Genomic DNA, 27,916 nt, shown 5'->3' on the forward strand with positions numbered 1-27,916 from the left:
CCTTTTCCCGCATCAGAAGAAGTAATTCAAGACCCATATGCTGATAGTTTGCATGGTCTCCAGTCAAGGGAAGAAACAAGTGTATGAAGAGCATAGTTTAGTGTATAGCTCAGCCCACCCCTTCATTAGGTGTTGGATTACAGTGGCCATGATTTGCTCATTATAACGACCAATGAATGTTTCACCTCATAAGTTCAGAGCCATGTGATATCATTGCAGTTTGATTAACAGCTGTTGATTCTTGAACACACCCCAGAAGTTGCGTTTGGTCCATAAATGTTCAACCACAGATGGTGCGGTCCGTCCAAAAGCCAGCCAATAGCATCAAGCGTTGTCACCGTAGAGAAGGAAAAAAAAATCCTGACAGTCGCCATGATGCTTGTTTTCTCCCTGTGATACAGCAGCGGAAACGAGTGAAGCAAGTAGAAACAAAAGAGCACGCACACGTCCTCGCGAGTTGGTATGCGTTTGCAGGTAAAGATTATCAACACAGGCGACGAGTTTATTTGGATGAGACAGATCTACAACTCATGTTTCAAATTACTACTGCGTGGAAATTACCTTACCTAGCTATATGAAGTCGGACAGGTTAGGAAAATGTGTTTATCTAGCTTTCAGCGGGGGTTTGCTAGTTAGCCATAACAAGTGAGTTAGCTAGTTAACGTTTGCTTTTGCTCATTCAGCCTTGCTAATGTGTTATGGTCAGTTATAAAATAATTACGCGAACGTTATCTTAATTCATTGGTTAACTAACTATCATTCTCGCGAAGTTATTCGGTATTAATGACCGTTGGCTAACTTGCTAGCTAGCCCCTAGCTAACATGTTAGGCCAGTTAGCTATTGTTTTCCTGACTTTATGCCTTCAACGTGCCGCTCAATTAGCTAGCTAGACAGCCAATTTGTTATAATTAGCTGGTGATTGTGGTTATTGCTTTGTGCGGCCTGGTGTGTAGCTAGTTAACTTAACTGTTATGTCATGCCATGAGTATTACATAAATACAACTTCACTGAAATCACTGGGTGGTAATCTGTAATGCAATACATTCTCATGACATTGTAACTGAGTTACTAATTTCAGAAATAATTATCTGCCAGCCAATAATAGCGACATCGTTCTTGAGCCTCATTTCCAGAAGTTGTCAAACTCAAGTGACATCCTCTTGAAAAGTTACAAGGATGTCCTGAATGGCCGGCCTGTGCATGTTTGTAAAGTAGCACTAGTGAAGTCATTCATAAAAAATGGCAGCTTTGGCCAATGCGTACCTCAAAGTGTTTGACATGTATTTTATCAGTAGATAATGTTCATAGTAACTAAACTTTTTCTACACAGTGTTACAGCAGGAATGCCCAAAGAAAAATATGACCCGCCAGACCCCAGGCGGATGTACACCATCATGTCAACTGAGGAGGCAGCCAATGGAAAGAAGTCTTACTGGCCTGAGCTGGAAATCACTGGTGAGCACGGCCCGGAGGCTGTGAAGGGGTGCTGCTCTCGTATTAGGACTCACCTGGGGATAGTCTAGGCCAGTTTCTCTCAACCTTTTTTGTAAAGTGACCAGCATTCTAGTCATCGTTAGAGGATAAGGGCCTCTATTATAGCCCTGTATTTTGTCTCGACCAGGAAGTCCAGCATGAGTGTTTACTTACAGTGCCTTGCTAAAGTATTCGGCCCCCTTGAACTTTGACCTTTTGCCACATTTCAGGCTTCAAACATAAAGATATAAAACTGTAATTTTTTGTGAAGAATCAACAACAAGTGGGACACAATCATGAAGTGGAACGAAATTTATTGGATATTTCAAACTTTTTTAACAAATAAAAAACTGAAATTGGGCGTGCAAAATTATTCAGCCCCCTTAAGTTAATACTTTGTAGCGCCACCTTTTGCTGCGATTACAGCTGTAAGTCGCTTGGGGTATGTCTATCAGTTTTGCACATCGAGAGACTGACATTTTTGCCCATTCCTCCTTGCAAAACAGCTCGAGCTCAGTGAGGTTGGATGGAGAGCGTTTGAACAGCAGTTTTCAGTTCTTTCCACAGATTCTCGATTGGATTCAGGTCTGGACTTTGACTTGGCCATTCTAACACCTGGATATGTTTATTTGTGAACCATTCCATTGTAGATTTTGCTTTATGTTTTGGATCATTGTCTTGTTGGAAGACAAATCTCCGTCCCAGTCTCAGGTCTTTTGCAGACTCCATCAGGTTTTCTTCCAGAATGGTCCTGTATTTGGCTCCATCTTCCCATCAATTGTAACCATCTTCGCTGCCCCTGCTGAAGAAAAGCAGGCCCAAACCATGATGCTGCCACCACCATGTTTGACAGTGGGGATGGTGTGTTCAGGGTGATGAGCTGTGTTGCTTTTACGCCAAACATAACGTTTTGCATTGTTGCCAAAAAGTTCGATTTTGGTTTCATCTGACCAGAGCACCTTCTTCCACATGTTTGGTGTGTCTCCCAGGTGGCTAGTAGCAAACTTTAAATGACACTTTTTATGGATATCTTTAAGAAATGGCTTTCTTCTTGCCACTCTTCCATAAAGGCCAGATTTGTGCAGTATACGACTGATTGTTGTCCTATGGACAGAGTCTCCCACCTCAGCTGTAGATCTCTGCAGTTCATCCAGAGTGATCACGGGCCTCTTGGCTGCATCTCTGATCAGTCTTCTCCTTCTATGAGCTGAAAGTTTAGAGGGACGGCCGGGTCTTCGTAAATTTGCAGTGGTCTGATACTCCTTCCATTTCAATATTATCGCTTGCACAGTGCTCCTTGGGATGTTTAAAGCTTGGGAAATCTTTTTGTATCCAAATCAGGCTTTTAACTTCTCCACAACAGTATCTCGGACCTGCCTGGTGTGTTCCTTGTTCTTCATGATGCTCTCTGCGCTGTAAACGGACCTCTGAGACTATCACAGAGCAGGTGCATTTATACGGAGACTTGATTACACACAGGTGGATTCTATTTATCATAATTAGTCATTTAGGTCAACATTGGATCATTCAGTGATTCTCACTGAACTTCTGGAGAGTTTGCTGCACTGAAAGTAAAGGGGCTGAATCATTTTGCACGGCCAATTTTTCAGTTTATTTGTTAAAAAAAGTTTGAAATATCCAATAAATTTCATTCCACTTCATAATTGTGTCCCACTTGTTGTTGATTCTTCACAAAAAAATACAGTTTTATATCTTTATGTTTGAAGCCTGAAATGTGGCAAAAGGTCAAAGTTCAAGGGGGCCGAATACTTTCGCAAGGCACTGTATGTCCATTCAAATTGGGTAGAAGTCAACCTGTATCTGCTTTGCATAGAAAGCCATCACACAGAGACCTGACTCACCAGTGTATTTTATCTACCGGTTTCCCCCTCCACATTTCTGTCTCCAGGTAATGTCAGGAGCCTGAGCCCGTCTCTGTGGACTCTGACCCACCTCACTGCCCTACACATCGCTGACAACTGTCTGTCACGTATCCCACCCGACATTGCCAAACTACACAACCTGTTGTACCTGGATCTATCGTCCAATAAGATCAGGAGCCTGCCAGCAGAGCTCGGCAACATGGTGTCTCTCAGGTGATTCGCTGGGAACCATGATTCCCACGATTCACTTTGTTCTAAACTGGGCTTGTAACTGGTTGGTGCTGAAAGTAACCATTTTCCCATTTTAAAAAGCCTGTTTGGTTCACAGAAGATTTGCTTTTGCCTGTATTGATGACTGGTCAATGTGTTTATTGTTTATGGGAAGGTTGAGGAAGGGGCTGTATTGTCAGGGGGGCTAGTCTCTGACACTTGCGTTTCCATGTGTCCGCCCTCAACAGGGAACTGCTTTTAAATAACAACCAGTTGCGGGTTCTGCCATTTGAATTGGGGAAACTGTTTCAGTTACAAACACTGGGGTTGAAAGGTGAGTGTGGCTTATTGTCTTGGTAACAATTCTGTCCTAGAGACCCCATTGTTGATCCCGTGGCATTTATTTGATGTCATTCAACATTGTGTTCTTCACTCCTAACAGGAAACCCACTTGCACAAGAAATCATGAGCTTGTACCAGGAGCATGATGGCACCAGGAAACTGCTCAACTACCTGCTGGACAATCTGGCAGGTTCAATAAAATGCAGTAAGTCTGCCTCTCAAACACCGTTTTTAATATTATAAAAAATAAAGTACCAATGGCTAAGGTGGACAACCGTTTCCCCAGCCCCCACAGAGCAGCCCCCGTCCCGGTCGTGGATCGCACTCCAGGAGCCTGACCAGACAAGGCCTTCTGGTGAGAAGCCAGCAGACAGTCCCTGTACACACAGTACCCCAGCACACAGCCTATCACAAAAAAACAGAGTTCAATATAAGTATAAATGAGGAGAAAAAAAGCATTAAGGTGAATAAGATGCTATATCCTATTTCTCTCCCTGTTCCTCCCTCTCAGCATTGTTTTCTGTTATGTGCTACAACGTGCTGTGTGATAAGTATGCCACACGCCAGCTCTACGGCTACTGCCCCTCCTGGGCCCTCAACTGGGAGTACAGGAAGAAGTCCATCATGCAGGAGATCATGAACTGCAGCGCTGACATCATCAGCCTACAGGTACATGTTTACCTCAACCAGGGCTAAACGTCTTCTGTCCTTTTGGTTTCTTTCTGATCAATTCATGTAACTGATTGCCCGGAGTGCACACACTGGATTTCCCTGGTACATGTTATGGGTGCATTCAGTCATATCTGTCCACTCATGTTATTGCTTTGTTTTCAACAGGAAGTAGAGACGGAGCAGTACTACCAGTACTTCCTGCCAGAGCTGAAGGAGCAGGGCTATGAGGGCTTCTTCAGCCCCAAGTCTCGAGCCAGAACCATGCATGAGTCAGACCGCAAACATGTGGACGGGTGCGCAGTATTCTACAGGACAGAAAAGTGAGTGCAACTGAAGTTCTGGCAATGCATCTTTTTTCCCCCTGACCACAATGCTCAATAGCTATGTATCCATACAACTGGCAACAGATTTTCATTTGAATATAAAAAATTACTAGTTACATGGGTTTCCATTGTATTTTCATCTCCGCTTATGGTTGTTATATAGTGAATGTGCCCTCTCTGGTCTTGACACATGCCCTGTAGCCAACAGTTTTTCAGATGGGATGGGTTGGCTACCTACATGAGAATATTATGGATAAGAGCAATTTATTTGTCAAACAGCAGCCAAGCATCGATCATGTCACCAGAATAACACCTTTGATATTTATTGGAGAGGAACATCAAGCTCATCACCGTGCACATTCACCACCCTGAAGTTAGTTTAATCTGTAGCCTAATAACCTGCATGCTTTTCCAAGTTGTAGTGGGAGGACAAAACATCATCGCCTGACTCCCAAGTTTACTTCAATGTGATGGTTATCAATATTTAATTCATTTTAAACACAAAGATCCTTCCTTGTCTTCATTTGGAAAGTTTATCTGACAAATGTGCTGTTTCCGTCAGGCATTTCATGACTTTCTATCTGACTTAGTTTACTTGCATAAAGGTTGGATGGAAACCTGGTTAGTGACAGACTTTTATAACACCTCTCCCTGCTTCTCTCCCTGTCCACCCTTGCTTCTCTCTATTTCTTGCTCTGTCCTCCCTCTCTCAGGTTCAGCGTGGTGCAGAAACACACGGTGGAGTTTAACCAGCTAGCCATGGCTAACTCGGAGGGTTCTGAGGCCATGCTCAACAGGGTCATGACCAAGGACAACATCGGAGTGGCCGTACTGCTGGAGGTCCGCAAGGAGATGATGGAGGAATCCTGTGAGTACTTATGGCCCTGTCCTATTTCTCACCCAAGACCCCACACCTAGCCGTGGCCCTGTCCTATTTCTCACCCTAGACCCTGCCCGTGGCCCTGTCCTTTATCTCACCCTAGACCCCACACCTAGCACCTGCGTCTTCATCTGGTTCTTACTCCTTTGGAGTTCATAAGACTGAACAAGTATAAATAGGGATGCACCGATATGACATTTTAGGCCGATTCCAATCCCCCCCCCTCCAAAAAAGATATTTTACATTTTAGCAGCCTTTTAAGCGTTCTCGTACAGTTGAAACGGTGTCATATGTTAATTTGTTCAGTTAGGAACAAGTTGTTTAACTTAAATTAGAAAATTACACATCCATGAATGTATTTTATCGCACAACAGACAAATATTTTAGCTGCCCTGCGTTACAAAGATGGTTGTTGTTGGTGGCTCTCCCTACTATCCCGTCCTGACCGTATGGAGAAACTTAAATGCTTTGAAATAAATATTGGTTTAAACTAAAATGCAGTTAATCATTTTAGCTTTAAATCCTTGGCAAAATGACTCGCCTGTCATAAACTGCTATAAATGGCTCCACTTAAGCTTTTCAAATGTACTCAACTGACTTGATTAGAAAAATGAAAGCAAATTTACATCACATCTGGTCTTTCATTTAGGAAATATTAGTATTTTTTTTTTTTTTAAATACTTGCTTTGTTTTAAATTAAATGGAAATCTTGACCTATGCCTGCATGAACAGAAAATCCATTGGGCTTAGTAAACATTTTTCCAGTGACTCTAGATGCCTGGGTTACAATATGACCACTCATTTACAATTTTAACATTTGGGGGATATTTTCCTTCACAAAGAGGACCTGCTCGGCTTTGTCACGAGAATCTCTTTTTCGTCTACAATGTGTGACGCAGCACTGAAAAGGTGCTCACTGGCCACACTAGTACAGGGAGAACCAAGATGCGTGCAGCTTTAGCTAGGATGGGAGAAACGGTGCTTCTTACTTCTCCAGTATCCAAGTGCATCTTTCCTGGGAATAGTAGGTTCTCAGGTATCCTAGTATCTGCAAATAATGGGGGGGGGGGGGTATAACAGTAGTACATTTAATACAACATATTGCTTTATTCTTGCATTCCAAAGGATCATTAGGCGTAGGTCAACTTTGGCAAATGTTGGCCGATGTAGTAACAGAAAATGAAAATACGTCTGACACTGACCAAAAAGTTATTTTGTTGCCGTTTACGTATGTCCCCATTACCAGTAAAACATAAACAAAACTTATTTCTTTCACTGACAACCAGGATTTCGTCATATATGTCAAACAGTGAAGTTTCAGCCCTGTCTGTCCATGGCCTCTTCAATCGTGGGTCCTCTTCTTGGGTGTGTGCTGTTACTGTGTCCGTTTCCATCTTGTCTAACATTTCACAGTAACCCTGTTTCTTGTCTGCGTCGAAGTAGCGGTCCTTGTACCTAGCATCGAGCATGGTGGCGACACAGTAAAGAGGCTCAGAATGCCACTGAATCACTTGTTCACAGCGTCTAGTAGAGTACGTTTGAAAGTTTTAACCCCAAGGTCTCTGTCTGCAATTTTGTTGCGCAGGCGTTTCAATGCCATGAGAGGGTATTGCGTCTGCTGCAGACGCAGTTGAAGAACTTATTTCTCGGGTCAGTTGTTCGAATGGAGCTAGGAGTGTGTTCATGTTTTCAGAGTCCACTGGTTTGTACTGATTGTTGCAGGTAACTCCTAGTCGGCAGCGTGCACCCATTTTTGTTCCAGCAGGCTCTCCATGTAAATAGGACTGTTCCATCTGGTGGAAACATCTTTATTAAGCCTTTTAATTTTCACTCCAAGCTGCTCCTGTATTGCTTGCAGGTGGCTGTATGCTAGCGGTGAGTGTTTTAAAATGACCCACTATCTTCCTACCTGTTGCCACTGTCAGATATGCTGCATTGGGCACCAAAACACCTTCGTTCACAGCTAGTTGCAGCGTGTGTGCCATGCATGGCAAACTGGCGACTACGCATTCTTCCAAAGCCTTTGTCATGTTACGTGCATTATCACGATTCACAGTGTACTTTTTGTGGGATTTTCCAAGTTTCAAACATTTTCTCAAATGCCATTGAAATGGCAGCCGCGGTATGAGAACCAGCACATTCTTGAACATGCAATATGACTTTCCTCAGGGAAATAAGTATTTGACCCCTCTGCAAACATGACTTAGTACTTGGTGGCAAAAACCTTGTTGGCAATCAGAGGTCAGACGTTTCTTGTAGTGTGCAAACCTGGTGGCCAACATCTCAGGAGGGATAACCCTTCCACAACCCATTTTCAATGCCCTGGCTGAGGGAAGGAGGTTCTCACCCAAGATTTGACGGTACATGGCCCCATCCATCGTCCCTTTGATGCGGTGAAGTTGTCCTGTCCCCTTAGCAGAAAAACACCCCCAAAGCATAATGTTTCCACCTCCATGTTTGACGGTGGGGATGGTGTTCTTGGGGTCATAGGCATCATTCCTCCTCCTCCAAACACGGCGAGTTGAGTTGATGCCAAAGAGCTCCATTTTGGTTTCATCTGACCACAACACTTTCACCCAGTTGTCCTCTGAATCATTCAGATGTTCATTGGCAAACTTCAGACGGGCATGTATATGTGCTTTCTTGAGCATGGGGACCTTGCAGGCGCTGCAGGATTTCAGTCCTTCACGGCGTAGTGTGTTACCAATTGTTTTCTTGGTGACTATGGTCCCAGCTGCCTTGAAATCATTGGCAATTTCCTCCCGTGTATTTCTGGGCAGATTCCTCACCTTTCTCATGATCATTGCAACTCCACGAGGTGAGATCTTGCATGGAGCCCCAGGTCGAGGGAGATTGACAGTTCTTTTGTGTTTCTTCCATTTGCGAATAATCGCACCAACTGTTGTCACCTTCTCACCAAGCTGCTTGGCGATGGTCTTGTAGCCCATTCCAGCCTTGTGTAGGTCTACAATCTTGTCCCTGACATCCTTGGAGAGCTCTTTGGTCTTGGCCATGGAGAGTTTGGAATCTGATTGATTGCTTCTGTGGACAGGTGTCTTTTTTATACAGGTAACAAGCTGATATTAGAACCACTCTCTTTAAGAGTGTGCTCCTAATCTCAGCTCGTTTGCCTTCCCTGTAGCTCAGTTGGTAGAGCATGGTGTTTGCAACACCAGGGTTGTGGGTTCGATTCCCACGGGGGGCCAGCACAGGAAAAAAATTTTTTTTTAATGAAATGTATGCATTCACTACTGTAAGTCGCTCTGGATAAGAGCGTCTGCTAAATGACTAAAATGTAATGTAAATGTTACCTGTATAATAGACACCTGGGAGCCAGAAGTCTTTCTGATTGAGAGGGGGTCAAATACTTATTTCCCTCATGAAAATGCAAATCAATTTATAACATTTTTGACATGTTTTTGTTGTTATTCTTTCTCTCACTGTTCAAATAAACCTACCATTATAATAATAGATTGATAATTTCTTTGTCAGTGGGCAAACGTACAAAATCAGCAGGGGATCAAATACTTTTTTCCCTCACTGTATGCAGGTCCTTTGGGTGCCTTTTGGCAAACTCCAAGCAGGCTGTCGTGCCTTTCACTGAGCCCTTGTCCCCCAACTGCTCAGTTTGGCTAGGCGGCCAGCTCTAGGAAGAGTCTTTGTCGTTCCAAACTTCTACCATTTTAAGAATGGAGGCCACTGTGTTCTTGGGGACCTTAAATGCTGCAGACATTTTTTTGGTACCCTTCTCGGTGGTCTACGTTCAATTACTTTGACCTCATGGCTTGAGTTTTGCTCTGACATGCACTGTCAACTATGGGACCTTACATAGACAGGTGTACCTTTCCAAATCATGTGGCGCTGGAGGAGATGGCTGCCGTTTTTACGGTCTCTTAACCAGTTTAGTGTTTTCGTGTTATTTGTAACATTTTGTACATGTTTCTGCCACCATCTCTTATGACCGAAAAGAGCTTCTGGATATCAGGACAGCGAGTACTTACTGGACAAATGTTTCTAACGTGTCGAATGCAAAGGATTTACTTCAGACACCCGACAAGGCCCTCATCTCCGTCTTTGGCAGGAGGAGACGTAGAGCGGGTAATCTGCCTCTACCATCAGTCCTATTAGCCAACGTACATTCATTGGATAACAAAATAGACGCGCTACAATCACGAATATCCTACCAACGGGACATTAACTGTATCTTATGTTTCACCGAGTCATGGCTGAACGACGACATGGATAAAATACAGCTGGCGGGCTTTACACTGCATCGGCAATATATAGAACAGCTGCCTCTGGTAAGACAAGGGGTGGCGGTCTGTGTATATTTGTGAACAGCTGGTGCACGAAATCTAATATTAAGGAACTCTCAAGGTTTTGCTTGCTTGAGGTAGTGTATCTCATAAGCTGTAGACCACACTATTTACAAAGAGTTTATCAAATTATTTTCATAGCTGTCTATTTACCACCACAAACCGATGCTGGCACTAAGTCCGCACTCGCGCTGTGTAAGGCCATAAGCAAACAGGAAAACGCTCATCCAGAGGTGGCGTTCCTAGTGCCCTGGGACTTTAATGCCGAGAAACTTAAATCAGTTTTACCTAATTACTACCAGCATGTTAAATGTGCAACACATCTCCACACACAGATGTGTACAAAATAGAGGTCGACCGATTATGATTTTTCAACGCCGATACCGATTTTATTGTAAAGACAAAAAAGCTGATACCGATTAATCGGCTTTTTAAAATAAATAAATAATGAATGTTTAATTTTTTTTTTTTTTTTTTTTTTTTTGTACTAATGACAATTGCAATACTGAATGTACACTTATTTTAACTTAATATAATACATCAATCAAATCCATTTAACCTCAAATAAATAATGAAACATGTTCAATTTGGTTTAAATAATGCAAAAACTAAGATTTGGAGAAGAAAGTAAAAGTGCAATATGTACTATGTAAAAAAGCTAACGTTTAAGTTCCTTGCTCAGAACATATGAAAGCTGGTGGTTCCTTTTAACATGGTCTTCAATATTCCCAGGTAAGAAGTTTTAGGTTGAGGTTATTATAGGACTATTTCTCTCTATACCATTTGTATTTCATATACCTTTGACTATTGGATGTTCTTATAGGCATTTTAGTATTGCCAGTGTAACAGTATAGCTTCCGTCCCTCTCCTCGCCCCTACCTGGGCTCGAACCAGGAACACATCGACAACAGCCACCCTCGAAGCGTCATTACCCATCGCTCCACAAAAGCCACGGCCCTTGCAGAGCAAGGGGAACAACTACTCCAAGTCTCAGAGCAAGTGACGTTTGAAACGCTATTAGCGCGCACCCCGCTAACTAGCTAGCCATTTCACATCGGTTACACAAGCCTAATCTCGGGAGTTGATAGGCTTAAAGTCATAAACAGCGCAATGCCTGAAGCATTGCGAAGAGCTGCTGGCAAACGCATGAAAGTGCTCTTTGAATGAATGCTTACGAGTCTGCTGCTGCCTACCGTCGCTCAGACTGCTCTATCAAATCATAGACTTAATTATAACATATTAACACACAAATACGAGCCTTTGGTCATTAATATGGTCAAATCCGGAAACTATATATTAGAAAACAGAACGTTTATTCTTTCAGTGAAATACGGAACCGTTCCGTATTTTATCTAACGGGTGGCATCCCTAAGTCTAAATATTGCTGTTACATTGTACAACCTTCAATGTTATGTCATAATTATGTACCATTCTGGCAAATTAATGACGGTCTTTGTTAGGAATAAATGGACTTCACTAAGTTCGCAACGAGCCAGGTGGCCCAAACTGCTGCACTTAACGCAAGAGAAGTGACACAATTTCCCTAATTATAAGAAATTCATGTTAGCAGGCAATATTAACTAAATATGCAGGTTTAAAAATATATACTTGTGTATTGATTTTAAAGATAGGAATTGATGTTTATGGTTAGGTTTGGTGCAACGACAGTGCTAAATCATCACCCGTTTGGCAAAGTCAGCTGTGATTCGATGAGCAGATGCTCTTATCCAGAGCGACTTACAGTAGTGAATACATACATTTCATTTCATACATTTTTTTTTTTTGTTTGTTTTTCGTACTGGCCCCCCGTGGGAATCGAACCCACAACCCTGGCGTTGCAAACGCCATGTTCTACCAACTGAGCCACAGGGAAGGCTAGCGTGTCCCACAGATATGCAACGCAGGACACGCTAGATAAACTAGTAATATCATCAACCATGTGTAGTTAACTAATAATTATGTGAAGATTGATTTTTATAAGTTTAATGCTAGCTAGGAACTTACCTTGGCTTCTTGCTGCCCTCGCGTAACAGGTAGTCAGCCTGCCCTGCAGGCTCCTCGTGGATTGCAAAGTAAGGCAGGTAGTTAGAGCGTTGGACTAGTAACCGGAAGGTTGCAAAAAACAAATCCCCGAACTGACAAGGTAAAAATCTGTCGTTCTGCCCCTGAACAAGGCAGTTAACCCACCGTTCCTAGGCCGCCATTGAAAATAAGAATGTTCTTAACTGACTTGCCTAGTTAAATAAAGGTAACAAAAAAACGGCCAAATCGGTGTCCAAAAATACCGATTTCCGATTATGAAAACTTGAAATCGTCCCTAATTAATCGGTCGACCTCTAGTACAAAAGCTCTCCCTCACCCTCCATTTGGCAATTCTATCCTCCTGTTACAAGCAAAAACTAAAGCACGAATTGGCAGTGACTCGGTCAATAAAGAGGTGGTCAGATGACACAGATGCTAAGCTACACAACTTTTTGCTAGCACAGACAGGAATATGTTCTGGGATTCTTCCGACGGTATTGAGTACGCCACATCAATAAGTGCATCGACGACATCGGCCCAAAGTGACCGTATTTACATACCCCATCCAGAAGCCATGGATTACACGCAACATCCGCACTAAGCTAAAGGGTAGAGCTACCGTTTTCAAGGAGCGTGACTCTAACCCAGCCGCTTATAAGAAATCCCGCCAAGCCCTCTGACATACCATCAAACAGGCCAAGCGTCAATACAAGATTAAGATTGCAAGCCGGTGTAGTACGATTCAAACTATTAGACTACCAAGAGCAACCCAGCAGCGAGCCTACCAGACGAGCTAAATTCCTTGTGCTCGCTTCAAGGCAAGGAACACTGAAGCATGCATGAGAGCATCAGCTGTCCCGGATGACTTTGATCACGTTTTTCGTAGCTGGCCTTTAAAAAGATGCGCTGACCAACTGCCAAGTTGGTCCCTCACTGAGTCTGTAATACCAACATGTTTCATGCAGACCACCATAATCCCTGTCCCTGCCTAAATGACTACTGACCCGTAGCACTCACGTCTGTAGCCATGAAATGCTTTGAAATGCTTTGAACAGCTGGTCATGGCTCACATCACCATATCCCAGAAACCGTAGACCCACTCCAATTTGTATACCGCCCCCAACAGATCCACAGATGATGCAAGCTCTATTGCGCTCAACACTGTCCTTTTCCACGTGGACAAAGGGAACACCTACATCAGAATGACGTTCATTGACTACAGCTCAGTGTTCAACACTATACTGCCCTCAAAGCGCATCACTAAGCTAATGACCCTGGGACGAAACGCCTCCCTCCAACTGGATCCTGGACTTCCTGACGGGCAGGAAGTAAGGGTAGGTAACACTTTTCTTCACCTTTATTTAACCAGGTAAGCCAGTTGAGAACAAGTTCTCATTTACAACTGTGACCTGGCCAAGACGAAGCAAAGCAGTGCAACAAAAACAAGTTACACATGGGATAAACAAGCGTACAGTCAAACACAATAGGCAAATCTATTTACAGTGTGTGCAAATGTAGTAAGGTTAGGGAGGTAAGGCAATAAATAGGCCATAGTGGTGAAATAATTACAATTTAGAATTAACACTGGAGTGATGGTGGTGAGAACATGAATAACAATATGGGGATGAGAGTTGGGTGTGCTGTGTACAGGTTCAGTGATCGGTAAGCTGCTCTGACAACTAATGCTTAGTTTGTGAGGGAGATATAAGACTCCAGCTTCAGATTTTTGCAATTTGTTCGTCATTGGCAGCAGAGAACTGGAAGGAAAGGCGGCCAAAGTAAGTGTTGGCTTTGGGATGACCAGTGAAATATACCTGCTGGAGCGCGTGCTATTGGTGGGTGTTGCTATGGTGACCAGTGAGCTGAGAAGGCGTGGCTTTACCTAGCAAAGACTTGACCTGGAGCCAGTCTTTGCTGGAGCCAGTGGGTTTGGCGACGAATATGTAGTGAGGACCAGCCAATGAGAGCATACAGGTCACAGTGGTGGGTAGTATATGGGGCTTCGGTGACAAAACGGATGGCACTGTGATAAACTACATTCAGTTTGCTGAGTACAGTGTTGGAGGCTATTTTGTAAATGACAACGTCGAGGATCGGTAGGATGGTCAATTTTACGAAGGTATGTTTGGCAGCATGAGTGAAGGAGGCTTTGTTGTGAAATTGGAAGCTGATTCTAGATTGGATTTTGGAATGGAGATGCTTAAAGTGAGTCTGGAAGGAGAGTTTACAGTCTAACCAGACACCTAAAATATGTGGATAACTACAAATATTTAAGTCAGAACCGTCCAGAGTAGTGATGCAGGTGCAGGCAGCAATCGGTTGAGGAGCATGCATAATGTTTTACTAGCATTTTAAGAGCAGTTGGAGGCCATGGAAGGAGCGTTGTAAAGCCTTGAAGCTCGTTTGGAGGTTTGTTAGCACAGTGTCCAAAGAAGGGCCATATGTATACAGAATGGTGTCGTCTGCGTAGAGGTGCATCAGAGAATCACCAGCAGCATGAGCGACATCATTGATATACACTGCTCAAAAAAATAAAGGGAACACTTAAACAACACAATGTAACTCCAAGTCAATCACACTTCTGTGAAATCAAACTGTCCACTTAGGAAGCAACACTGATTGACAATAAATTTCGCATGCTGTGTGCAAATGGAATAGACAACAGGTGGAAATTATAGGCAATTAGCAAGACACCCCCAATAAAGGAGTGGTTCTGCAGGTGGGGACCACAGACCACTTCTCAGTTCCTATGCTTCCTGGCTGATGTTTTGGTCACTTTTGAATGCTGGCGGTGCTTTCACTCTAGTGGTAGCATGAGACGGAGTCTACAACCCACACAAGTGGATCAGGTAGTAGTGCAGGTCATCCAGGATGGCACATCAATGCGAGCTGTGGCAAGAAGGTTTGCTGTGTCTGTCAGCGTAGTGTCCAGAGCATGGAGGCCCTACCAGGAGACAGGCCAGTACATCAGAAGACGTGGAGGAGGCCGTAGGAGGGCAACAACCCAGCAGCAGGACCGCTACCTCCGCCTTTGTGCAAGGAGGAGCAGGAGGAGCACTGCCAGAGCCCTGCAAAATGACCTCCAGCAGGCCACAAATGTGCATGTGTCTGCTTAAAAGGTCAGAAACAGACTCCATGAGGGTGGTATGAGGGCCTGACGTCCACAGGTGGGGGTTGTGCTTACAGCCCAACACCGTGCAGGACATTTGGCATTTGCCAGAGAACACCAAGATTGGCAGATTCGCCACTGGCGCCCTGTGCTCTTCACAGATGAAAGCAGGTTCACACTGAGCACGTGACAGAGTCTGGAGACGCCGTGGAGAACGTTCTGCTGCCTGCAACATCCTCCAGCATGACCGGTTTGGCGGTGGGTCAGTCATGGTGTGGGGTGGCATTTCTTTGGGGGGGGCCGCACAGCCCTCCATGTGCTCGCCAGAGGTAGCCTGACTGCCATTAGGTACCGAGATAAGATCCTCAGACCCCTTGTGAGACCATATGCTGGTGCGGTTGGCCCTGGGTTCCTCCTAATGCAAGACCTCATGTGGCTGGAGTGTCTCAGCAGTTCCTGCAAGAGGAAGGCATTGATGCTATGGACTGGCCCGCCCGTTCCCCAGACCTGAATCCAATTGAGCACATCTGGGACATCATGTCTCGCTCCATCCACCAACGCCACGTTGCACCACAGACTGTCCAGGAGATTTTAGAAAGGCATGGCAGGATGGATATAGGTCTGTAACAGTTTGGGTCTAGTGTCTCCCCCTTTGAAGAGGGGGATGACTGCGGCAGCTTTCCAATCTTTGGGGATCTCAGATGATACGAGAGGTCCAACAGGCTTGTAATAGGGGTTGCAGCAATTTGTCGGGATCCGGGGTTTGGATGAAGGAGAAGCGGGGGGGCTTGGGCAAGGTACTGCGGGGGGTGCAGAGCTGTTGGCCGGGGTAGCCAGGTGGAAAGCATGGCCAGCTGTAGAAAAATGCTTTTTGAAATTCTCGATTATTGTAGATTTATCGGTGGTGTCAGTATTTCCTAGCCTCAGTGCAGTGGGCAGCTGGGAGGAGGTGCTCTTATTCTCCATGGACTTTATGGTGTCCCAAAACTTTTTGGAATTAGTGCTACAGGATGCTAATTTCTTTTTTGAAAATGCTAGCCTTAGCTTTCCCGACTGTGTATATTGGTTTTTGACTTCCCTGAAAAGTTGCATATCGCGAGGGCTATTCGATGCTAATGCAATACGCCACAGGATGTTGTGCTGGTCAAGGGCAGTCAAACCTGGAGTGAACCAAGGGCTATATCTTTTCTTAGTTCTACATATATTTTTTTTAATGGGGGCATGCTTATTTAAGATGGTGAGGAAAGCACTTTTAAAGAACAACCAGGCATCCTCTACTGACGGAATGAGGTCAATATCCTTCCAGGATACCCAGGCCAGGTCAATTAGAATGGCCTGCTCGCTGAAGTGTTTTAGGGAGCGTTTGACAGTGATGAGGGGTGGTCGTTTGACCGCGGGCCCCTTACCGACGCAGGCGATGAGGCAGTGATCGCTGAGATCCTGGTTGAAGACAGCGGAGGTATATTTAGAGGGCAAGTTTGTCAGTATGTATTTCAGGTTGTACCTGGTAGGTTCCTTGATAATTTGTGAGATTGAGAGCATCTAGTTTAGATTGTAGGATGGCCGGGGTGTTAACCTCTATGGGCTAGGTGGGACGCAAGCGTCCCACCCGTGGTGCACTCCATCAACAGCAGGTGCATTTCAAGAGCGGCAAATTTGAATCCAAATAAATGTCAAAATTCAAATTTTTCAAACATACAACTATTTTACACCCTTTGAAAGATAAACATCTCCTTAATCTAACCACGTTTTACGATTTCAAAAAGGTTTTACGGCGAAAGCATAAATTTAGAGTATGTTAGGACAGTACATTTACAAGAGTTGTGTGTAATGTTTTGTCAATTCAAAGACAGGGTCACCAAAACCATAAAACCAGCTAAAATGATGCACTAACCTTTTACAATCTCCATCAGATGACACTCCTAGGACATTATGTTAGACAATGCATGCATTTTTAGTTCTATCAAGTTCATATTTATATCCAAAAACAGCGTTTTACTATGGCATTGATGTTGAGGAAATCGTTTCCCTCCAATAACCGGCAGTCAAGTCAGCGTCACAAATTAAATAATTAAAATTAGAAAACATTGGTAAAATATTATATTGTCATTTAAAGAATGATATATTTACTTCTCTTGAACGCAATCAACTTGCCAGATTTAAAAATAACCTTACTGGGAAATCACACTTTGCAATAATCTGAGCACTGCGCCCAGAAAAATACGCGTTGCGATACAGACTAGACGTCATGTTGGGGAGATCTAAAATCGAAAATACTATGTAAATAATCCATTACCTTTGATTCTCTTCATCAGATGTCACTTCCAGGTATCACAGGTCCATAACGAATGTAGTTTTGTTCAAAAAAGCTCATCATTTATGTCCAAAAATCTCCGTCTTGTTAGCACATGATCTAAACCAGCCGGACTTCTCGTCATGAACGAGGGGAAAAATATATTTACGTTCGTTCAAACATGTCAAACGTTGTATAGCATAAATCATTAGGGCCTTTTTTAACCAGAACATGAATAATATTCAAGGTGGACGAATGCATTCTCTTTTATAACGTATTGGAACGAGGGTACCCAACATGAACTCGCGCGCCAGGTGTCTAATGGGCCATCATCGTTCCATGGCTCTTGTTCGGTCAGATCTCCCTCCAGAAGACTCAAAACACTTTGTAAAGGCTGGTGACATCTAGTGGAAGCAATAGGAAGTGCCAAAATATTCCTCAGCCCCTGTGTTTTTCAATGGCATAGGTTTAAAGGTAATACAACACATCAGGTATCCACTTCCTGTCAGAAAATGTCTCAGGGTTTTGCCTGCCAAATGAGTTCTGTTATACTCACAGACACCATTCAAACAGTTTTAGAAACTTTAGTGTTTTCTATCCAAAGCTAATAATTATATGCATATTCTAGTTTCTGGGCAGGAGTAATAATCAGATTAAATGGGGGTTGTTTTTTTATCCGGCCGTGAAAATACTGCCCCCTATCCATAACAAGTTAAGCATATCCCAGTTTAGGTCACCTAACAGTACTGACTCTGAAGATCGATGAGGGCAATCAACTCACATAAGTTGTCCAGGGCACAGCTGGGGGCTGAGGGGGGCCTAACAAGTGGCAACAGGGAGACTTATTTCTGGAAAGGTGGATTTTTAAAAGTAGAAGCTCAAACTGTTTGCGCACAGACCTGGATAGTATGACAGAACTCTGCAGGCTATCTCTGCAGTAGATAGCAACTCTGTCCCCTTTGGCAGTTTTATCTTGACAGAAAATGTTGTTGGGGATGGAAGTTTCAGAATTTTTGGTGGCCTTCCTAAGCCAGGAGTCAGACACGGCTAGGCCATCAGGGTTAGCGGAGTGTGCTACAGCAGTGAATAAAATACATTTAGGGAGGAGGCTTCTGATGCTAACATGCCTGAAACCAAGGCTTTTACGGTTACAGATGTCAACAAATGGGAGCGCCTGGGTAATGGGTGTGATGCTGGGGGCTACAGGGCCTGGGTTAACCTCTACATCAACAGAGAAGTAGGATAAGGGTACGGCTAAAGGCTATAAGAACTGGTCGTCTAGTGTGTTGGGGACAGAAAATAAAAGGGGCCGGTTTCTGGGCCTGATAGAATATATTAAGGGCATAATCTACAGACAAGGGTATGGTAGGATGTGAGTACAGTGGGGGTCAACCTAGGCATTGAGTGACGATGAGAGAGCTTGCATCTCTGGAGACACCAGCTAAGCCAGGTGAGGTCTATCCATGTGTGGGGTGTGACAAAAGAGCTATCTAAGGCATGTTCAGCTGGACTAGGGGCTCTATAGTGAAATAAAACTAACCGTAATAGCAGAAGACAAGGCATATTGACATTAGAGAAAGGCATGTGTAGCCGAGTGATCCTAGGGTCCAATGAGCAGCAATAGGCGAGTCCGGTAGTCGCTACGTTGCGAGGCAAGCCGGAGCCACGGCGTTCAGAAAGCTTGCGGGCTGGGGCTAGCAGTCTTCGGTGACAACGCAACAGCCTGTTGAAACCACATCGGACCATTACGTCAGCAGACCAGTCGTGATGGGTTGGCAGGGCTCCATGTTGGCAATAAAGGGTCCAGGCCAATTGGCAAAAGAGGTATTCTAGCACACGAATTAGCGGGTATACCTCTTCGGCTAGCCGGAAGATGGGCCTAGCTCAAGGCTAACTGAGGCTTGCCTCAGGACAGAGGCGTTAACCAGCTAGCACGCTGCGATTATTCGGTGTAATAGCCCAGAGCTTGCGGCAGGAATCCGGTGATGTGGTGGAGAAAAGCAGTCCAATATCGCGCTGTGCAAACTGGCAGGTATTGACCGAGCTGAAGGTGAAGACCGCTAACAGCTAGTTAGCTGGCTAGCTTCTGATGGAGGTTCCAGTTATAACGTATAAAAATAGCAGATCTGTACCTCATTGGGTGGGGTGGGTTCCAGGAAAGTATATTTAGATCGTAGGTGGAAAGTGAGATTAAAATATATACTGAATAAAAATGATGAGACCGACGATTTACATGGGACAAGACAAACAAGTCTGACTGCTACACCATTTTGGATTCGTAAAAATCTGATCCTCAACACGAGGGCCTCTCAGGGGTCCGTGCTCAGTCCCCTCCTGTACTCCCTGTTCACCCATGACTGCATGGCCAGGCACTACTCCAACACCAACTTTTCCGACGACACAAGTGGTAGGCCTGATCACTGACAATGATGAGAAGGTCAGAGACCTGGCCGTGTGGTGCCAGGATAACAACCTCTCCCTCAACGTGATCAAGACAAAGGAGATGATTACACACTACAGGAAAAGGAGGACAGAGCTCGTCTGCATTCTCATCGACGGGGCTGTAGTGGAGCAGGTTGAGAGATTCAAGTTCCTTGTCTACATCACCAATGAACTATCATGGTCAAAACAGACTTAAGTGGGCATGACAAAACCTATTTCCCCCTCAGGAGACTGAAAAGATTTGGCATGGGTCCTCACATCCTCAAATGGTTCTACAGCTGCACCATTGAGAGCATCCTGACTGGTTACATCACTGCCTGGTATGGCAACTGCTCGGCCTCTGACCGCAAGGCACTACTGAGGGTAGTGCGTACGGCCCAGTACATCACTGGGGCCAAGCTTCCAGGACCTCTATACCAGGCGGTGTCAGAGGAAGGCCTTAGGAATTGTCAGCCTCCAGCTTCCCTAGTCAGACTGTTCTCTCTGCTACCGCACGGCAAGCGGTACCGCTTGCTTGGTCTGGTCCAAAAGGCTTAACAGCTTCCTCGCCAGAGCCATAGGACACTTGAACAGTTTATCAAATGGCTTCCCAGATTATTTGCGTTGTCGTCCCCACCTCACCCCCTCATTTACGCTGCTGCTACTCTCTGGTTATTTATGCATAGTCACTTGAACTCCACCTACATGTACATATTACCTCGACAAACCTGTTCCCCCCGCTCTTTGACTCTGTACCGATTCCCCCTGTATATAGCCTCGCCACAGTTATTTTTCTGCTGCTCTTTAACCAACAATGCACTTAAGAAAAAGTATTAAGTAAAAAATTGTAAAATGATACAAGCCCGTAACGTTAATTTTAAGTAAGCATTTCACTAAGGTCTAGAGGTCGACCAATTAATCGGAATGGCCGATTTTAATTAGGGCCGATTTTTCAAGTTTTCTTAACAATCTGCATTTTTGGAGACCGATCATGGCCGATTACATTGCACTCCACGAGGAGACTGCGTGGCAGACTACCTGTTATGCGAGTGCAGCAAGGAGCCAAGGTAAGGTGCTAGCTAGCATTAAACCTATCTTATAAAAAACTATCAATCTTAACAATCACTAGTTAACTACACATGGTTGATATTACTGGTTGATATTACTAGTTTATCTAGCTTGTCCTGTGTTGCATATAATCGATGCGGTGCCTGTTAATTTATCATTGAATCACAGGCTACTTCGCCAACGAGTGATTTAACAAACACATTCGCGAAAAAAGCACTGTCGTTGCACCAATGTGTACCTAACTATAAACATCGACTTTCTTAATCAATACACAAGTATATATTTTTAAACCTGCATATTTAGTTAATATTGCCTGCTAACATGAATTTCTTTTAACTAGGGAAATTGTCACTTGTCTTGCGTTCTGTGCAACAGTCAGGGTATATGCAGCACTTTGGGCTGCCTGGCTCGTTGCAAACTGTGTGAAGACTATTTATTCCTAACAAAAACAGCCAACTTCGCCAAAAGGGGGGTGATTTAACAAAAGCGCATTTGCGAAAAAAGGACAATCATTGCACGAATGTACCTAACCATAAACATCAATGCCTTTCTTAAAATCAATACACAGAAGTATATATTTTTTTAAACCTGCATATTTAGTTAAAAGAAATTCATGTTATTAGAACGTCCAATAGTCAAAGGTCTATGAAATACAAATGTTATAGAGAAATAGTCCTATAATAACTACAGCCTAAAACTTCTTACCTGGGAATATTGAAGACTCATGTTAAAAGGAACCACCAGCTTTCATATGTTCTCATGTTCTGAGCAAGGAACTTAAACGTTAGCTTTTTTACATGGTACTTATTGCACTTTTACTTTCTTCTCCAAATCTTTGTTTTTGCATTATTTAAACCAAATTGAACATGTTTTATTTGAGACTAAATTGATTTTTATTGATGTATTGTAATTGTCATGAATATTTGTATATAAAAATCGTATTTTTTTTTTTTTTTAATCGGTATCCGCTTTTTTGGGTCCTCCAATAATCCGTATCGGTGTTGAAAAATCATAATCAGTCGACCTCTAAGGTCTACATCTGTATTCGACCCATGTGAAAAATATAATTTTGATTTGAGTATCATAGCAAAGGGTCTGAATACTTAAAGGTATTTCTGCTTTTTATTTTTAATACATTTGCAAACGTTTCTAATCAGGTTTTAGCTTTGTCATTATGGGATATTGTGTGTAGATTGAGGTTTTAAAAAACAACTTTAACAATGTGGTAGAAAGTCAAGGGGCTGTGACTTATTTCCAAATGCACTGTATGTGTAATCAATGAACTAAAATATTTTACACTGTCGCTTCATTGGCCTGGGCTATTGTTTGAATTCAAGACCAGATTGATCTGTTTGTCATTGTCCAAGTAGCCAAAGCCCGGGGCCTGTGATTTTCTTAATCTGGCCCAGTGTGTACCACAACTCCTTTACTTCAATCCTAGAACTTCAAAAGGGGAGTGACTGCTGCGCTTTCCTGGCTTAAGTTTTCCTTGGCTGTGCTTTACCTTTAAAGTAAACCCCAAACTTCTCTCTCTCCTCTCCAGCGGGGAAGTCTCTGCACGGCATGGAGAAACAGCTCCTACTGGTGGCCAATGCCCACATGCACTGGGACCCGGAGTACTCTGACGTCAAGCTGGTTCAGACCATGATGTTCCTGTCTGAGGTGAAAAACATCGTGGACAAGGCCACGCGCAGCCTCAAACTCTCCTCTGTCTCTGGGGAGACCAACAGCATCCCTCTAGTGCTTTGTGCTGACCTCAACTCTCTACCAGACTCTGGTGAGTGACTGAGTTAGAAAGGAAGCGAAAGGTACAAGCAAGCAGTGTAGTGATGGGCACACTAGCTGCCTGTTAGGTGATGGTTACTGTGAATGAAGTAATAAAGACACTTGTCCACCTCGCTTGTGTTCAGTAGGGCAATGGAAAATGAACATCTGTCTTATTGGATGTTTAGTTGGCTCGTTCCCCCCCATATTGAACAGGACCCATGTAAATCCCTACCGTCTCTCCCCAGGTGTGGTGGAGTACCTGAGTCAAGGTGGAGTGGACTGCACCCACAAGGACTTCAAGGAGCTGCGCTACCTCGACAGCCTCACCAACTTTAACTGCAACGGCAAGAACGGAAACTCCACGTCCAACTCGAGGATCACCCACGGCTTCAAGCTGAAGAGCGCCTACGAGGACAGCCTGATGCCTTACACCAACTACACCTTCGACTTCAAGGTGAGGGAGGCGCTCAAGCACATCTGAAGCACTCTCGGAGGCCTTCTCTTGACATATTACAGGTTGCTGTTTGATCTAGTCCTGATTAGTCAGAATCTCGTTTTTCTGACATTAAAATTGACCTATCTCCCACTGTCAGTCTTTACTGCAACATACACCTGCTTTGTAAAGGTTTCATCTAATCTGACATTGTGTACAGAAAAATAATTGCCTGCTTTTGGCCCAAAAATGCATAAAAATCCGACATTGCTGGACAATGTCTGGCAGAATACATCCTGATTTAATTTTTTTTTTTTTTTTAAATAAGTTAAAATAAAATGGCTTAAATCACATTGTATGGAGGTTGGTGCAGGTCTTTCCAATTGCATAATCTCTGTAGTTTACTCAGTCTACCTGCCTGTTTTGAGGTCAAACTTGCAACGTTGAATCAACTGGTACCAGCCCGCACCAAAGAGGTTGACAGACATGGCTGTATGCCTGCAGGGAGTTGTTTGTACATAAATGTCCATTAAAGAAGAGTTAAATTTAGTTATCTTTTCCTGTACATCAATTATATTTTGTTATGAAGATGTGTAGAAACTGCTACTCCAATAAAAATCCCTGATCACACGTGTAGGCAATGTCATGGCGGCATTGGCTAGCTAAGCTCATGCACATTAACATTTCATCGTGTCTAATGGTCATCTCAGCCGATCTGCACACGTGCAGGCCGTCAAATCAAAGGCACGTCAATTTGTCACTTTCACAAGGTTGGAGAAATAACATGTTAAATTTAAGACATTAGCTCCAATTTAGGTTGTGCCTTTGGAAATCGAGCAAATTGACAACCTAAGAAGGAATTTTTAACCTTTATTGACTTCTCAAACCCAAGACCTTGGCCTGGTCTGCTTCGCCAGCGTTCCCTGAAGTATTGTTCTGTTGGCCCTCTGGGTTTAGAAACTCTCCTGACATTTGTTTTCTGTTAGGCCTAAGGTTAGCCAACAGTCTGAGAAGGTAGTGTGCGGTGAACTTGAGTCTGTTTCGGGTCTAAACTGCTAGTACAAATCACGTTGGACATGTTGGCTTTCTGTTACGTGGAGTAGCAAGTTTGTCCTTTTGGATTGTTTATTATTCCTGCTTGTGTTGATCAATATTCATTGCAGTCACTTACATGTGGTCTGGGCACTCCTAAAACATCGTTAGCCACATGACTGGATTTATTTGGGTTTCCATTAGATCTTGCCAGTAAATCTCATTTGTCCGTTAAACTAAAATGGGGTCTGACAATTGCCCGGCACACATTTTCCCTAACAGAGGCTGCTCCTCACTCATCCCTCTCTTTTCTCTCTCCTCAGGGTGTGATTGACTACATCTTCTACTCCAAGCCTCAGCTCAACGTGTTGGGCATCCTGGGTCCCCTGGACTCCAACTGGCTCCATGAGAACAATATCAGCGGCTGCCCGCACCCCCACATCCCCTCTGACCACTTCTCCCTGTTCACCCAGCTGGAGCTGCTGCTGCCCAGCACCCTGCCCCAGGGCCAGGTCAACAACCAAGTAAACGGCGTCCACCTGCCTGGAGGCCGCAGGTAGTTGTGAGACACCACCGGGGGGAGGGGGGCGCTGTAATTTGGTCTTCAGCCTCTCCCTCCATCGCCTCTCTTCTTCAAACTGAAGGAGGAAGACAAGACAGGCAACCATCCTGTTTAAAAAAGAATCAGCCATACAGTGAGGTCTGGCCGACAGGGATTTCTGTTATTATAGATATATATTTTTTATTTTCCTTGATGTTGTTTTCATTTTGATAATGCTAAAGTAAATCCTGTCTGTCCATTATATTATCTTGTGTTTTAGATCCCCCTCCCCTGTCATTCTTACCCATTATGCTTTTGTAACTCCTTAACAGATAAAGGATGGTAGCATCCAATTTCCCCTTGGTCCATTATAGATATTGAGATAGATTTTTAGCAATACCAGACTCTTGTTGACTTTGACATGACCTGTGCAGTCTTGAACAATGGCACAAGAAAATCCCTGTGTCACTTGAGAGCTGTGGACACCCTTCACGAGGCAAGGAGAGAAAGGACACCACTTCTCAGAATTCGAGCTGATGGTCTGTCCTATACCAATCTCAAACCAGCAAAAACAGTGTTAGACTGGTCTGTCTCACTCTCCCTACCAGCCAAGGCTCGGGGTGGGCCTTTGCTTTTTGCTCCCCTGGGCTCAATGTGATGGTACTTAGATATCTACCATATATCTGGAGCATCCCATAGGAGAGAGTAGCGCTCCTCTCTGCTACAGGGCCCATCTCTCTGTGGGTCCACTACTGTGGTGCTCACCTGGTGCTACCAGTCCTCTGCATTGACTAATAGAACTCAGTCCATTGTCTCCCTATCCAAGTGGTGCAATAGAAACTAACCCCACTGGTGCATTAAGACTCACTGTTGAGGTTTTTAGATGTATTGTTATCCTTTAGGACTACTGCAACCACCAAATACACTTGTCTGGACCCACGTGTGACAAACTTAGCTCTAGTTACCGCAGGTTTGTCGGCTTGCCGGTCAGACATAGTGCTAGAAACACATCTGAATTCTCTGGACTGAAACCAAATTTAATAATTTTAGTTGCATAACATGTCATTAGTGGCAATCCCCTTTTGCACTCTATTACCTCCTGTTTGCATACGCGACGGTCATCCATTTTCTTGTTCATGACTTCGTTTGGACCAGTTACCACCTTTCGTAATAGGGAATGGGGTTTTGGCTGAGGGGCAAGGCAATGGGATGGGGAATTATCAACACATTTCACTTAGTTTATTTTTTTAAGCAGATGGAGGTCACTAGCTGATTTACAGGAGTTTAAACCAGCAATCCTCTCACGGTCACACACACAGATCTTGTAGCACTGTCTCTTGAGGCCAGTAGTGACTTTCCCCCAGCCATAAATTCCGTACTCTACAGCAGTGGGGTTTTTCCACCAGTGTTTGTACAGAATATAAATGTAGATTCAGTCTTTACATGATTGTATATGAGCCACTAAAGACCTGTTTTCTGGCGGTTTTTGTACTGATCTGATTTGAGGAAAATACAGGATTGTATTGTAAACTATGACTACATTTTTATCCAGGAAATGTTAAGATTAATTCAAATTACCAGCTTGTACAAAAGACGTAAGGGGTTGTTCTCGGTGTTTGCCCCCCCCCCCCCCCCCAGATTAACTGTTTTGATGTATCAGTATTGATTGGTTTCCTGCTGTCGTTTTGATTTGAGGGCATGTTGCTCAGATTGTAAATAGATCTACTGACTAAACCTCCTGATGCTTCTAACCCATTCTATTAATAAGCCTTCCTGCTACCAACCCAACCTACCATTCATCCATTCACAGTTCAGGCCATAGTAACACCAGGGCCCGTATCCACAAAGCCTCCGAGTAGGAGTGCTGATCTAGGATCTGTCCATATTATTCATTATAATCTAAAAGACAAAACTGATCCTTACTCTGAGACACTTTGTGGATACCAATAGCACCCTAGTCCCTTTAGTGCACTACTGTTGACCAGTCCTGTGTGGCTCTGGTCAAGAGTGTACTACATGGGGAAATAGGGTGTCATTTCAGATTTGTCCTAAGAGGGATTTCACATCACACCGCCACTATCCCATAATTCCGTTGTTGTTCAACCGGAACATTGTGCCTCACCGTCGCAGTTTGTAGTCTTGCACTATTTACAATCGGCGAACGCCGGAACAACCTCTTTTTATTTTTTAAATACTGTCGAGACATTTGTGAAGATTTTATGTGCTTTTGGCTTATGTTAGGGATATTCTTTTTTTGTATGAGCTGTGTGTGTGTGTGTGTGTGTGTGTGTGTGTGTGTGTGTGTGTGTGTGTGTGTGTGTGTGTGTGTGTGTGTATCTCTCCTCCTGGGTGAGTGATCTAGTAATCAGGTATGGAATATTTGTCTTGTTTTTTTTCTGGGGCAAAGCGAAGACCTCTTGTAAGCCCCCTCAGTTCCATAATGTTTTGCACCCTCCTTGTACTCTAGAACCCCTTTATAGTTCCCTATCCCCATAGCCACCTAGCCTCTCTTGACCCAGCCCCGGCCTCCACCACAGATCTGAAATCTGAATCTACAAAAGCATGTTCCCCTATAACCCCCCCAGCCCCATGTCTTGCCCCCTTAACGGTCAAGTGTATTCCTTTAGTCCTGTCTTTTTAACCCCTCTACTGAAGCCCCTGTATGGTTTCAGCCACTCTGGTACCATCTGTAGGGCAGGCTGTCAGGTGGCCCACACAGACATGTTGCTATTATCTGTTTTATCACCGGGACCAAAACATGAAATATGTCAATGGTGACTGACACTGCTGCAACTGTCACATTTTTAACAGGAAATGTAATGATGCACACTTATGATAGTTGCCCTGTCTATCCCACAATGATTTGTCAATTAAATAAAATATGATCACCTTTTTAAAGTAAATATGATACTGAAGCCACTGTGCTAAAGTTTGCATTTTATGAATTTTTACAGAGGAGAAAGATTGAAATATTAATGTCCTTGTTTAAAAGCTGTTTTCTGTCCCTACTTTCCCCATTTGTTTTGAACAGAAACCAATGTCTGGTTTGATAACCCTGAATTGCTGATACTGTTGTAGTAGCTTTTTTGTAAAGTGTGAATAAAATATGTATCATGTTTCCTTTCTAAAA

The 27,916-nt window shown here is 43.8% G+C and overlaps 1 protein-coding gene across 2 annotated transcripts; it reads left to right on the forward strand.

Annotated features, from left to right (window-relative positions):
- Positions 1-131: 131 nt before the first annotated feature.
- On the forward strand, positions 132-27,916 carry LOC106611868 (CCR4-NOT transcription complex subunit 6). Of its 2 annotated transcripts, none has more exons than XM_014212484.3 (12): positions 132-588; positions 1,332-1,456; positions 3,384-3,570; positions 3,816-3,901; positions 4,010-4,114; positions 4,196-4,264; positions 4,421-4,578; positions 4,747-4,901; positions 5,618-5,772; positions 22,557-22,790; positions 23,026-23,234; positions 24,569-27,916. In XM_014212484.3, exons 1-12 carry the CDS (start codon positions 575-577, stop codon positions 24,803-24,805), a joined length of 1,734 nt encoding a protein of 577 aa, XP_014067959.1. In that variant the 5' UTR covers positions 132-574; the 3' UTR covers positions 24,806-27,916. The 2 variants fall into 2 exon arrangements, with proteins under 2 accessions (XP_014067959.1, XP_014067960.1); XM_014212485.3 differs by having other exon boundaries at positions 132-474.

The sequence above is a fragment of the Salmo salar genome, chromosome 09 (assembly GCF_965601325.2).
Source record: "Salmo salar chromosome 09, fSalSal1, whole genome shotgun sequence".
Classification (NCBI taxonomy): Eukaryota; Metazoa; Chordata; class Actinopteri; order Salmoniformes; family Salmonidae; genus Salmo; species Salmo salar.